Here is a 14,475-nt window from a genome sequence, read left to right as displayed (position 1 = left end):
ACAACCCTAAAAGTTGGTACTAATGTTCTAATTTTATAGTTAAGGAAATCAAGTGTCAAAGACATTAATTTTCCCAAAGAAACACAGCTAGCAAGTAATAAAAAGTCTACATTCAAATGCAATGTCATTTGGTTCCAAATCCTACAAAAAAAGAGCATATTCAATAAAATACTCTTCTGGTCCAGTGTACCATTTATTATTGACAAGGAAAGTTAATGCACCACTCAAAATGCCTAAATTTTACTTACTATGTCAAAGGAAATTCTCTTTTAGGCCTTTTAATCAACAGGATTATTGATTGACCATATAAAATGCTATTCATGAAAATTCACTATAAGAGTTCTAGACTATTCTTACCTTCTAAAGAGTGCATAAAAATTATGATGTCTTCCCATGCATTCTATTATTGAAAATCTCTTAGAATATTTAGAATATAAAGGATACAACAGAAATGAAGAACCCATTGTTTAATAATGTGATAGGCTACCTAACATGGATACTACTGTACTTTTTGATTTTTGATCCCTCATGTTAATAAGTAATGTTTACACGGATAACTCAAAAATAACATTAGAAATAGTTTTATAGTCCTATTTAAAAGAAATTCTATTTTAGTTATTTAAAAAAAAATTAAAACAGCTCACAATTAGGAGTAATTATGATTCGGTAATTCACAGCATTCTAAAAAAGTGATGAAACCCCAGGGGTCAAATTCCTCCAAAACTTCTGAATTACTTGAACATTTTTGTCAAACTAAAAGATTCATAAAAGTAAACAAGAAAAAATATAATGACATATCAGTTATGACTATAATAGCTATATGCCAAGGATTTAACAGCAAGTCTTTTATCATTAATGTTATGGCTATTTGTATTAAAATATTGGTAAATTATTATATGGTTGACATGATAGTGACTATTTTTGTTTGTAAATATAATTCTTGAGGTTAATTTTATTTTTTTCTTCTCTGCAAGATTTAGACCATATTGTCTTCAGAGAAAATACCAAGTCCACTTCTCATCTAAAGAAAGAACTTGTGTAAATGTGAAGGATTTAAGTCATTTCCAGACTTTTTTCTTTCATCATTGCCTTAACAAAATTTCAAAGAACAAGGAGTTCATGAATTGCTATATAAATAATTTCCAGAGATGAACAAACTTATTGGAATTCTATAACGTAATAAAAATACTCATTCACCTACCCTAATATGACTTCTTCCAACTCCTAATCATGCCCATACAGTTATCTTTCTTTCACTAGTATCATACTTGATGTGAATCAATTTCTATAGGTCCCACACATATAATTACCCATAAAGACACAGATCACTATGAAAAAGTTAAGCAAATTAAAAGAAATAAAATACCACATTAACTTTCATTTAACAATTAATAAAGATATTAATTTAATAACTTCCTATTTCTTCTTAGATCTCAGACACAAAAGCCAATACTTGTTTGACACTACTGAAGATTAGGATAGATGTTCCCTATCTTTTCTTTTTGAAAAGTGTACTTAACACAATGAAATTATAAGCCCAAATTGAGTATAACCCTAGATTTAGATGAAAACAATTAAACTTATAAATATTGACAATGATAAATATTGGGAACTTCTCAGGTCAGTTGATTTAAGAAGTTATTAAAATTGGTTGAGGTCCCATACAAAGAGACTTCTGTGTTACCCTGTTATTTTATCATAATATTCTCTGAACAGTAAATGAAACTTTCTTTGCTAATCCTTACCTCAAACCTATTTGACAGTGTGGGGGAAATATCGCAGCATATTTCTTTATATAGAACCAAACCATGAATTCAAGGATTAATCAATTTGTTTAACTTAAAAAGTTAAGTTAATAATTAATAGTTATTAATGTGATTGATGCATTGAAACATATGTTATTTCCAAGTATGTCACATTTAATGGAGCAAATTTGGAGAATTTCTCCAAATACAACAATCAACAAGCATAATTCTTTAAGAAGCTTAAAAGGTTTACTGAAAGCCATGAGGAAAAACCTCTTCATGAATCAGTTTTTGTGTCTGTTTCCTAAACAAACCAGACTTGTGTCAATACTTCTATATATAAAAAAGTCACACTGGTTTCCCTGATGAATGTAAAGACTTTAAATCTATTGTCTCATGAAGTATATTTACATGTAATGATTGGTTATGATAACAAGAAAATAATGAAATGTCTATTTTCATTATAATTATCCTTATAACCTCATGTGCAAACTCATTAGCTTAATTGGCTTGATTTAATGAAGGACCAAAACTGCAAGCGCAAGATGATTTTTTTTTAAACCAAAGAAAAAGTTGTTCTTGTTTGTTTTATTTTTTAACATGGTGGTCATAAGAACGAATGTAGGCATTGTAAAGGAAATGGCGTTAGAAGCTAAGAAAACACACATCCGAGTTCTGGATGAAAATATTTTATGGTAATACCTTCTTCCTGAAGGCAGCGATTATAAGGTCTAATAGTATTTAATCCTATTTACCTGTCTCTATCTGGAGAATAATGGTCATCCATGACACGATGTCTATCCATTCGGCTAATTGTATTATAATGTCCAGCAGTAGAGCGTGTCCCTCGAAGCCCCTGTTCCACATTCCGACTGAAATAGCAAAATCCATTAAACATCTTAATGAACCATAATCATACACTATACTAAGAAATGAGGCTTATTAATAAAGAAAGTAGAAAGACAAAAATCACTGGAACATCAAGTCCAAGTTTTTCGTTTTAACTAATTGCACCTCGGGCTAATGGATACATTTCCACTGGAGGTAGACAGTGAAGTCAGGAGACGGCTGTTATAACAGAGATAAACACATAAATGTGATATCAATGGGGATAGAGATAAGGATTATCAAAAAATTATTAATGGATGACTCCCAGGTTTCTGGTAGTGATTCTTATATGCAATACAGGAGGAAGAATAAATCTGTGGAGAAAATGAGTTCAGCTTGTTGCTTACAGATAATATTGGTGTATCTTGTTTTAGGAAAATGATTATGATCTTTTTTTAAAATCCAAATTGAAGTCTTTATAAATGATCAATGATGATTTTTTTTACGCTACCATTCTTGCCCAGGACTGTCAACCTACACACTTCTTTTCATGATGGAATAAGCCTCTTACATAGCTCCTGTTAGTATGGGCTTTCTGTCAGGTGCAGTTGAATCTATTCTAAAACTTTGCCTATTTTTTTTTAGGTGTGTTCAAATATTCTTTCCCTGGTAAAAGTCAAGCATCCTTTTTTTTTTTTTTTTAAATAAGAAATGGCTTAATTTATTAAAGTTAAAATCCAAAATCTAGTTCTCTCTTAAACCTTAAATTTCAGATTACAAATATTATTATATTGATAAGTCTACCACATTTGAGCAATTACTTTTCAGAAGACTTTTAATAATTTTAGTCCCATTTACAAACTTAGTTAATTCAACATCTTCAATCATTTTAAATTTTTATAAACTTAATGTATTTTCTTTCTAATTATTTCAATGGTCTAAATTAAGTAATAACTTTCTAGCAGTTACCTTATACACTAAATAAATTAAATTTATAAATATAACAAATCTTAAGTTCTCTTAGATAGCTTAATAGCATGTAAAAAATTAAAATCATAAGGAAAAAGTCTAAATCTAAAACTAACTCAATTATTCATTCAAAATAGGCATTATAAGATTATCATTCTAAGAGTTCAAATTTTCTTAAACTTTGCAAGTCTATAAAATGTGAATTATGTACATATTTCTTGTTAGTAAATATTTTATTTCCATGGCTCTTACTCCTGTAAGCCTTTCTGTACTTAACTAGATTGATGATAGAGTTTTTTACAAGTTATAAGACCTAGAGCTGTAGATTTTCTGAGCCACTCTTCCCTCTGCCTGTGCTTTTTATTTTTTATTCTTTGCATGATTGCTCCTAACTTCAAAACCCCATCAGATGCTTATTTTCTCCTATTTCTTAAATTATCAATACCTATATCATTCAAGAGTATAGTTGGTTGGTTCTAACTAGATATGCTCAGTATTGATATGTAACTGAAAGCTGGGTCTTCTTTATGATTTTGAACTTTCACATAGAAGAATACACACATCTGCCAAAGTTACAAAGTAGCCTATATTTCATATTACTCTCAATATTTAGGTTGGTGAAGAAATATTTGTTTTTCCTCAAGTAACTTTCTTCTGCAAGAATTTATTACCTTTAGAAATTATTGATGATTTGTTGTGATAAGTGGTCTTTTAATACCATCCTACAAATAAAATGTATATGGTTTCTTACCTTTGTGGAGGAGGGACACTGGGTGACCATGATCTAGTCCTTCCTATAACATCTACTCGGTGAGGAGACCCTGATGGTGAACAATGGTTTGATGACATTACTTGCTCCGGCACTGATAATGTTGAGCTTTGAAGATCTCGACCATTGTGTCGATAATCTAAAGGTGCAAAGATTAAGAATACAGTTATCTCCCCAATAAGTCCTTTTGCATTTTGTACTTTAGTGAAAAAACTAAATGTTAGCGAATTTGAAAGCCTCTGAATATATTAAATGTAAAGCATAATGAATAAAACATAATACCACCATAAAATAGTATTTTGCGAACACTTAAATTAAAAATGAATGACAAATATTTAGATAGCTACTATGTCCAAGGCACTGTGATAGTTAGACTAAAACTTTTATATACAGTTAGTTATCTTTACTAAAAGAGGCAAGTTTATCGTAAAAACATTTTCACCTCTTCAATAAACTAGAAGAGCTTTAATTACTTTTCAACAACTATAAATATTCAAAATTATTAACTTCCCAAAAATTCCTAGAAGCCTATGATTATTTTTTCAGGAGATAAACAACATTAGAAGTATTCTGAATATCATCTGAAGTACCTACGTAAACTGCTTTTCTTATAGTGATTGACACGGTTGACATACAATAGATGCCTGAGAATAAAAACACGACAGTTTGGAGGAGGGAAACAGCCCAATGATTTGACACACTTAGAAAAAGTGTATTAGAAGTGATAGAACTCAAATGAATCTTAGAAAGCAATGGATATTTAACCAATGGAGAGAAAAATAGAAGGAATTCAAAGTTCATAGAAAAACAGCAGTCCCATGTGGGGCAGCAGTAGGGAAATAAACAGTAAAAGTAAGCTTGACCCATGTTGTGTACATCTAAAACATCATAAGGCTTCTAATGGAAAAAACCTGAACATTTCTGAGCAGGAAGTGATATTATCCCCCCCACCGTTATCTTCATCATGCTCATCATGGCCGCTATTGACTTTCACAATGTGCCGGAACTCTGCGAGGTGCTGTACAAAGTGTTCTGTTAAAACACTTGTCTCAGAAATAACTCAGAAAAAGTATTGGTTCATATGCGATTTTCCCCAACACGCTCACACTTTGCAGTACTATCTGAAGTGAGGTTCCCAAGGAATGCAGCAAGAGAAAGATCTGTGTGCACACGAACGACTGAAGCAGCGGTCTCAAGAGAAAGACATAAGCAGAACAGGGCACGGGGAGAAACTAAGTAAGAATGTGATCTCAGCTTGATTCCACTGGAGGCTCTGGAATGTGAACTGTACCAGAGTTGCTCTGACTTTGAAGCAAGGGTCCTGGACTTTAGTACTCCAATGTTAGCCAGTCATGACTGAAGGCTGCCAGTGGGAAGGGGATGAGATTGTTTTCTGTCTGTCTAAGGCCAGTTCTCCGGAAAATGGGGCAGCTGTGAGCTGTGAGCAGCCAGCCTTCACTGGAGATGGTAAAGCAGCTGAACTGAAGAGGATATGCATGGAGCACCCACAGTGCCCACTCTATCCACCAAATAATAGCAGCTGAAAGCAAAGTACATTAACACAGCTGCATGCAGAAAGCTAGAGAAATACAGAACTACATATGATGCTCGTTCATCCCATGTTCTTCCTTTTGGCTCACTTTGGTCAAAAAAACTCCCTCTTAGAAGTATTTCTTGCATGGGTTCCTCCTGGTTTTGTGAATATTTCCCTTGACACCATAACCGTGCAGACTTATCCTCTTTTCCATCTAGACATACTCCTTCCATCTAGATACCTTCGTTTTATTTTAAATCCCACATTTAATATTTTTATTGCTTAAAAGTTAACACGACTTTTAAAAATTACATGTATTTTTATTTTTAGTGTTTTGATTACAAAGCTACATGAGTTTTGAATGGTCCGATCTAACCGGTTTTCCCAGATGCCCTGTTGTTTTAGTCCACGATTTTGCAGAGCACAAGGTTTTTTTCAGGAATCTCTAAATGATGTGAAAGAACCAAATCTGCAAAGAAGATAATATTAGCTCCATTTGGGGAACCTGGGTGGCTCAGGTTAAGCATCTGCCTTCAGCTTAGGTCATGATCCCAGGGTTCAGAGATCGAGTCCTGCATCAGGCTCCCTGCTCAGCGGGGAGCCTGCTTCTCCCTCTGCCTGCTGCTCCCCCTAGTTGTGCTCTCTCTGACAAATAAATAACTAAAATCTTTAAAAAATATATTATCCTCATTTTATATTTGAGGAAACTGAAATTTACATTAAGAAATTTACTAAGAAATTTAAATTAAGTGTCAAATACAGGGTCTGGGATTAAAAGCAAATTCTATCTCACTCCCAAAGCTCTCACTGTGCTCTTAGGCTACATTTATCTTTTATGATCAAAGAAATAATTTAGGAAGATGACGCTGACAGCAGTATACTTTAATTCAAACTAAAGGTTAGAGAGATTGCAGCAAGATTAATTGTTCTTATAAAATGTAGAACAGATTGTCCAACAGAACTCTCTAAAATGATAAAAATGTTCTCTATCAGCACTGTCCTATATGGTAGCCACTAGACACACATGACTACTGAGCACTTGAAATCTGGCTAGTGTTAATGAGGAACTGAATTTTTAATGTATTTATTTTAAATCAATTTAAATATAAATAGCCACATAGAGCTAGTGGTACGACTTTGGAGTATGACAACTGGTAGTGGAAACAGACTACATAGAAAAAATCAATACAATCATCCATTCAATAAGTATTTATGACTGTATGGGCATGTTATTCCAGGAGCCAGAGTGAGCAAAACAAAACAAACCCAGTTGGAGTGGTAGAAACAATAAAAATCCTAATAAATAATTATATGATATGTTTGAAGGTGATTAACTGCTAAGAGGAAAACAAAACGGAGTCAAGGGAGATCAGAATGTCAGAATAGGGAAGCATTTTGCAATTTTATATAAGGTGGTTGGGCACAGAGAGGATTCACTGAGAAGCTGACATTTCAGAAAGACTTGAAGGAAGTGAGATGCTTTGCCAAGAGGATACAGAGAGAGGAGGGTTGCAAGACAAGTGCAAAAACCCCAAGATAAGAGTCAGTTGAACATGTTCACAACAGCAGGGAGAAGAGGGTGCTAGCAGTGGAGCAATGGAAGAGATCAGAGACACTTGGAGGAAGGAGGAAAATCACGTGGGGCCTTATGTTGCTTTGTAAAGATGTTTGGCATTTGATCTGAGTGATTTTTTACCCATTAGAGGATTTTGAGCAGAAACTGGCTATGACCTATCTTCTTTAAACAGGATCACTTCAGTTGCCATGCTGAGAATAGACTAAAAGAAGAAAGGCAATAATTCAGGCAAGAGACGAACCAGGACAACAGCAATGGAAACATGGAAAGTAGTCAGATTCTGGATATATTCTGAAGGTAGAGCCATCGGGACGATATTGTATAAGATTTGATGTTGGACATACAAGGAAGAGAAGGACAAGAACAAATCTAAAATTTTAATTCAAGTAAAAGAATGGAGTTGCCATCAAATAACTTGGTTTGGTGGGAAAGATCAGTTTTAGACATGTCAAGTTGAAGATATCTACTACATTTCCAAGCACAGATGTCAAATGGGCAGCAGAAAATAAAAATTTGAAATACAAATGAGTGCTTTTGACTGGACATGTGGGAAGTTTAGCATACAGATACTATTTGAAGGCATGGGACTTTAAAGAGATGTGATCACTAGAGTAGTGAATGTAGGAAAAGTCCAACAATGGAGTCTGGGGATATTCTGAAATGAACCAACAACAATCTGTGATCAGATACAAGACCAAAAAAGGGAAGAAATAAATGACTCTTAACATTTGATTAGCCCACCAGGAAGTTAAAAGTATATTACAAAGGGGCTCCCAGGTGGCTCAGCCGGTTAAGCTTAAGCGTTTGCCTTGGGCTCAGGTCATGATCCCAGCGTCCTGGGATTGAACCGCCCCACCCCACATCCCTCTCACTCCCCCCATCACATTGGGCTCCCTGCTCAGTGGGGACCCTGCTTTTCCCTCTCCCTCTGCCCCTCTGTCAAATTAATAAATAAAATCTTGTTCTCTCTCTCTCTCTCTCTCTCTCTGTCAAATGAATAAATAAAATCTTTGGGAAAAAATGTATACTACAAAGAGAGAAGTTTAGAAGGTTAACCAGTTTGGAGAGGAGGAGTATAACAGTATTTTCAGCCTCATGGGCAAAAAGCTAAACATGCGGAAAAGAATTTTGGAAAAAGCATTAGGACTGTCAATAAAGTTTTGAGAGACATTCATAAAAAGAACATCATTGAAATCCAAGGTAAGGGAATATATATAGAGAAAAGAGTTATGACTATGGAGTTTAAAGGAGACTATTGAGAAAAGGAGGAAGAGTTACCACAAGAAGAAAATTCAAATAATGCAGTCCCATGAAAACTAAAAAGAAATACAGAGTTTTAAGAAAATATTCATTATTAATAATATGAAGAGCTACTCAGAAGTAATAAAAAATGAGTATCAGGGTTAGGTAATTAACTTAGGAAATCAGAATATTACATGTGACATTTAAGAGCTAATTATTAAAACATCACTCTACCTTCCCAGTGGAAAATGTACTTGTATATTACATGTACTTGTATATTATTTCAGGTCAGATTAGAAAATAACACTAACATTCTAAGTGGCTATAAACTCATATTTTATATATATATTCCATTTATTTGCATTGTGGGGTGAGTCAACTGGTTCAGAGAATAGCTGGTTTACAATCATTCTCTCTTCCCTACTCAGCATACCATTGGGGCACAAAATCCAGGCCAGCAGTTGCTTCCCTGAGAACCCTAAATTTCAATATCAATCAAAGTTTCTATTTACTTTGAAGAATAATATTAGCAATGCAAATATAAAAAATTACCTCTGACTTGAATTAGTCAGAGTAAACAAAGTAAGTAAGCACATGGGAAATATTACCCCTGGCATAGTTAATTTTCAGGACATCTGCCTTGCAAACTTGGAAAAATTAAAGAAAGCAGCTGAAACTGTTCATTATTGAGAAAAGGCTGATAGTTCAGGTTAAAAGGGTTTTCAATGGTTGTAACAGATACTCTGCATTCGACAGATATGTATAACATGCAGTTGGAAACGAATCTCTGCATATGGGGAACGAAGTACTAACAGATTTGCTGGTGTCTAGAGTTACACTAGTTGTTTAAAATGCTAGTTCACATGGGGGATAAGAAGGATTATTTGCTTCATCTGACAGCCAAATTACTTGATAAACGATTGATTGAAGCATTTAGTCTCTATTGAAACTACTGTTAATGACGGAGCTTAAAACAAAAAGGACATTAAAAAAAGAAAACACAGAAAAGTATTTTTTAACAGAATTAACGTTTAAATCTTAGTTATCATGATACTTAGGTAAATGTAATTTACTAAAGGTATGAGCCTATGAAAAGATAACATTTCAAAACCACAATACCATAATCCTGATTTTCATGTTGATAAAAAGAATATGGAAAAGAAAAAAAGAATCTGGTGATGCTTCAACTTTCTAATAGTAAGCAGATTTCGAGGATTTGAAATCATCTTCATATTTTTTAAGTCATCAAATAAATTTCCAACCATAAATCAGGCACGATTTTCAACTACAATACCATAATTTGAAAATAAAGCTGTGCCTGATACATAATCAACATGACAACAATGAAAAAAATTTCACAAAGCGCAAATATTTGACATATTTGAGTATGTTGGTGACGTCAAAAAGATTTTATTTTTTTCACACTGTTATGCAGTATAAAGAAGTTTCAATTACACAATAACTTTTCAAATTTATGGTAAAATCCTTATGATTTAGCAGTTTAAAAATAGAAAACTTAGAAGTATTCACTTTCAGTAAAAGAATATTCAGTTTAACAATTGATACAAGAGTTCCAGCAACTGGAATTATTCAATGGTTAAATTGCCATAAGGTGGTTTTTTTGGGGTGAGAGGGGATAAACAGGCAAGTTATTTCTTTCTCATTTTATATATTATTTAATCTGTTTATTGGTAGATAATGATGAATAACCTTCCTTCTTATTACTATAAAATAATTCTGAAATTCTTACCTGATACTATACCAATTCCATCATCACAGTCATAGTCAGAGACTTCACTATCACTTATTCTTTTTGACCCTATGAAGCAAACAATAGAAATAATTAAAATTGCTGAATATTAAGGGGGAGAAAAAAAAAAACTCCTCACCAACCTAAAAAAAAAAGTGAAAGAATTTTGAATGAAATACTTGAGAATAAAAAATAGAGAGAGAAGGAAAGTCATTATGAGCTCACACTTATTTTTACTCATATTTCATAATGTGAAGATATTATTCTTAAATTTTATGCTTAAAATGTATAAAATAAATTTCCCAAATGCCTAAAGCTTGAAATAATATTAAATACCAAATAATATATGTATGCGATTTAATGTTGATTGATAAAATCTATTGAACAAAAAGCTAAGTTAAAAATAGCTAAGTTAAGTCAGTTTCAGATGCTTTTAGACAAAGGCACTTAAGTCTATATAAATTTCAAAGCAAAACAATGTTATTTCAAGAGCATTCATGTGCCTTTTTCTAAAACGCATGACTAATAAATTAAATATACCCAATTCTTCATTTTTCACACTCATAGAGAAGTATAATTTAAGACATCTTAATCTTCTTTCAGTATTAGTTTAGCTGTTCCTCCATTGCTTTGAAAAGAAAATGAGAAATAAATCATCTACAAACTTATTAATACATCTAAATTGTGTATTAATTACACACAATTGTTTTATTTTCTAAGAAATAGCCTCAAACAGAGCAGTAATAATTAACATAATTAAGACCTCTATTACAAAATTTTAAAATGTTAATCATGTTATGGCAAAAATAGCACTGAACTGATGGCTAAAGCCGATTGTCTTCACATTTGATTATGAAGTATATCACATATGCATATAAACATGTGATTTTTTTAATGTATCTTTTCTCCTACATGTGTCTCAAAAATAAGCACATCTTACACAATAGAATCCCTTATTACAGTATTTTTTCCTTCCTTACAATCAGAAAATACTTAATGATAAATGAAAACAGCATTGCTACTTCAAGAAATGACTGTTTTTGTCAGTCTACTTACACCACACATTATTCATTAAATAGACCAAATTCAGTTATCAGAAAACAAATGCTTTCCTGTAACATATATAAAACACTGAAAGCTCATTTTTTATAAGGTACCTAAAGTAGCAATGATTAGACATTCTAGGATTGCCCTCCAATATTTCCAACTTCCTCTTAGAAATATTCTATACATTTCAATCTTTTTTTGTTTGTTTTAACCCCTGCCCTCTTGGGAAAGGAGAGTCTGTTGCCGGAACTGTTTTCCCCCTTTTAATGGTTACATAAAAGACATTGATCTGTTTTGATCATGTGGTCCCACTGAATGGGCTCACTGCTATATTCCTTCCAAAGCCTTCTATCATAAAACTTTAAACCCAATCAAATCATAGGCTCTTACAGCCCCAACTGATATGGAAACTACAATTACCACGCAATATCCCAAAAGACTGAGCATAAAAGGATTTACGGAATTAGTGTATACTTTCTAAATGGATTTGGGGAAAAAAAGGATACCACAGATGAAGTTACTGAAGAGAGACATGATAAGAATTGCTACTCATCTTGTAACAAGACTTCACCTTGTAAACGTGAATGCTCAAGGACAGCATAACGATAGTTTAATGTGCCATACATACTACAGCATAAAGATTACATGCTTTTAGTGTTGGTCAAGAATCAGATCTGCCTCTGGTGGAAGATAAGAATGACACCAGCAAAAAATGAAGTTCATTTTATCAGCCTTTGTGAGGGGATTTATTTTTTTTTTAAATTGACATAGTAATACTGGTGCTGAAAAAAACAGCCTGTATTTGTCAAGTCTTCCAGTCTTTGAAATTAGTCAGAAGATGAATTATTAAATAATATATTAATAATTCTTACAAATGTTTCATGGATATAACAGGAATATAAATTCATTAACTATTAAATGCAGAGTTCTTTTTTTGAGCATGAGATTAAACTTGTTAATTTGTTTCTTTCCTAAATTTTTGTTTGCTTGATCTATCAGTGATTGAGAGAAAATTACAATGGAATTTTCTTCAACAGTGGTTAATTTGTTAATTTTTCTTTCTAGTTTATTTATATTAGAGTTTTTCATTTATACATGCAATTTTAAAATCATTTCAACAGATGTAGAAGAATCATTTGAAAACGCTTACCCCATTCATGAAACCTATAGCTCACATCAGACTTACTTATGAAATACAGAATGTAGTCCCCCTAAAACAAAGAATAAACTAAGAATGCCCACTCCAACCCTTTCTGCTCAACACTGCACTTGCATTACAGTAAAACACAGCAAGGAAAATAAATGAATGGCACACGGATGGGAAAGCAAGTGGTAACATGATCATGTAAATTAAAACTCCTACGGAAGCTATAAAAAACTTACTAAGACTAATAATTTAGCAAGATTGCAGAATACATACATAATCAACATACAAAAATGAACTGTATTTTTTAGAGAATAGCAATGAACAACTAGAAATAAATTTCAAAGCCACTATCACTTACCAAAGCACATGGAAAATCTAAGAATACATGTAACGAAACATGTGCAAAACATGTACACCTCCAAGCCACAAAACACTGCTGCATTAGTTTCCTAGGCCTGCTGCAACAAAGTACCAAACACTGGGGGGCTTCAAACAACAGAAATTTATTGTCTCACAGTTCTGGAGGGTAGAAGTCCAAAATCGGGTGTCAGCCGTGCTATATGCCCTCTCTGATGGCTCCAGGAAAGAATCCTCCCTTGTCTCTTCTAGCTTCTGGGGTTTGCTAGCAATCCTTGGCGTTCTTTCACTTGTAAATACAGCCCTCCAGTCACATGGCTATCCTCTCCCTGAATGTCTTCACGTTGTCTTCCCTCTGTTCACATCTATCTGTATCCAAATTTCCGCTTTATATAAGGACATCAGTCATATTGGATTAAGTCTATCCTAGTGACCTCAAAAGTAAAAACTTCATTACTTCTGTATTAACTCTATTTACAGATAAGTTCACATCCTTAGGTACTGGGGGTAGGACATAAGCTTTTGGTGGGACACAATTAAACTCATAACAACTGCTAACAATTTAAAGAAAAGTTAAATAAATGGAGAGACTTTTCCACAAGGTTGGAAGTCAGAAGTTATTAAAATAACATTGTCAGGATGCTGAGAGAGAGTGAATAAAAGGAATTCTAGAATTTTATATATAGCTAAACTTTTCATCAGGAATAAAGAAATAAAGACATATTCAGAAAAACACAGCCTGTTTCCAGATCTTCATTGAAAGCACTACTAAAATATGTGTACTCTAAAAATAGAGAAATTCATCCCAGGAAAAAAAAAAGGGGAGGATAAAATGAAAAAAAGGTGGGAAGCAAAGAAAGTGGTAAAAATTCAGGTATATCTAAACAAACTCTGAATGAACAAAATGACATAATAAATTACTAATTGGGAGGCAGAGTAAAATTCTGGCAATAATATGTTAAATAGCAGGGGTGATGGTACAAATCAGATTTTACAATATTTATGCAGTTTGGAAAAAATAGTAGAGATGTTAATTAATGTTACTTTGTTAAGTGTGCAAGGTTGTGATTTCAATAATAAATACTAAAAGAATGGAGATAAAAGTAAAAAAATCAGAAGATACACAATAATGGTACTATTTATGTTAGAAAAAAGGAGGAAAAACCCATACATATTTTTTTATGTAAACATAGACTATCTGAGCAAACATACCGAAACTGGTAACAGCATTTCACTCAAGTAAGGAGAACTAGATGTTTGAGAAACAGCTGGGGGAGATTTTTTTTTTTTTTTTACTTTTAAATTTATACCATATGCATGTATTAAAAACTTACAGCAACATTTTACATGAGTTTCATTTATAGATGAAGAGAATGTACATTCTCTATTTGTTGGGAGAATGTTCTATTTATTCAAGTTCATCAGTTCTGTAGGTCACATTTGTGAGAGACTGTTATGATAATTGTGGTTTTTCAATTCTTTCCAATTCTTTCTGGTTTTTAGGTATGATA

General features: G+C 32.9%; 1 protein-coding gene across 1 annotated transcript in view; it reads right to left on the bottom strand.

The window, feature by feature from the left end:
• RIMS2 (regulating synaptic membrane exocytosis 2) overlaps positions 1 to 14,475 on the bottom strand; it is a 626,259-nt gene that overhangs the window by 218,041 nt on the left and 393,743 nt on the right. Inside the window, exons 21-23 of the mRNA XM_057307663.1 lie at positions 10,414 to 10,482; positions 4,294 to 4,450; positions 2,501 to 2,617 (exon numbers count right to left, since the gene is read on the bottom strand). Of these exons, the coding sequence (XP_057163646.1) occupies positions 2,501 to 2,617; positions 4,294 to 4,450; positions 10,414 to 10,482 (343 nt within the window). The remainder of the gene's footprint in view (positions 1 to 2,500; positions 2,618 to 4,293; positions 4,451 to 10,413; positions 10,483 to 14,475) is intronic.

The sequence above is a fragment of the Ursus arctos genome, unplaced genomic scaffold (genome assembly GCF_023065955.2).
Source record: "Ursus arctos isolate Adak ecotype North America unplaced genomic scaffold, UrsArc2.0 scaffold_6, whole genome shotgun sequence".
In the NCBI taxonomy this organism is placed as follows: domain Eukaryota; kingdom Metazoa; phylum Chordata; class Mammalia; order Carnivora; family Ursidae; genus Ursus; species Ursus arctos.
The sequence above is the reverse complement of the archived record's forward strand: the minus strand, read 5'-3'. Positions and strand labels throughout refer to the sequence as shown.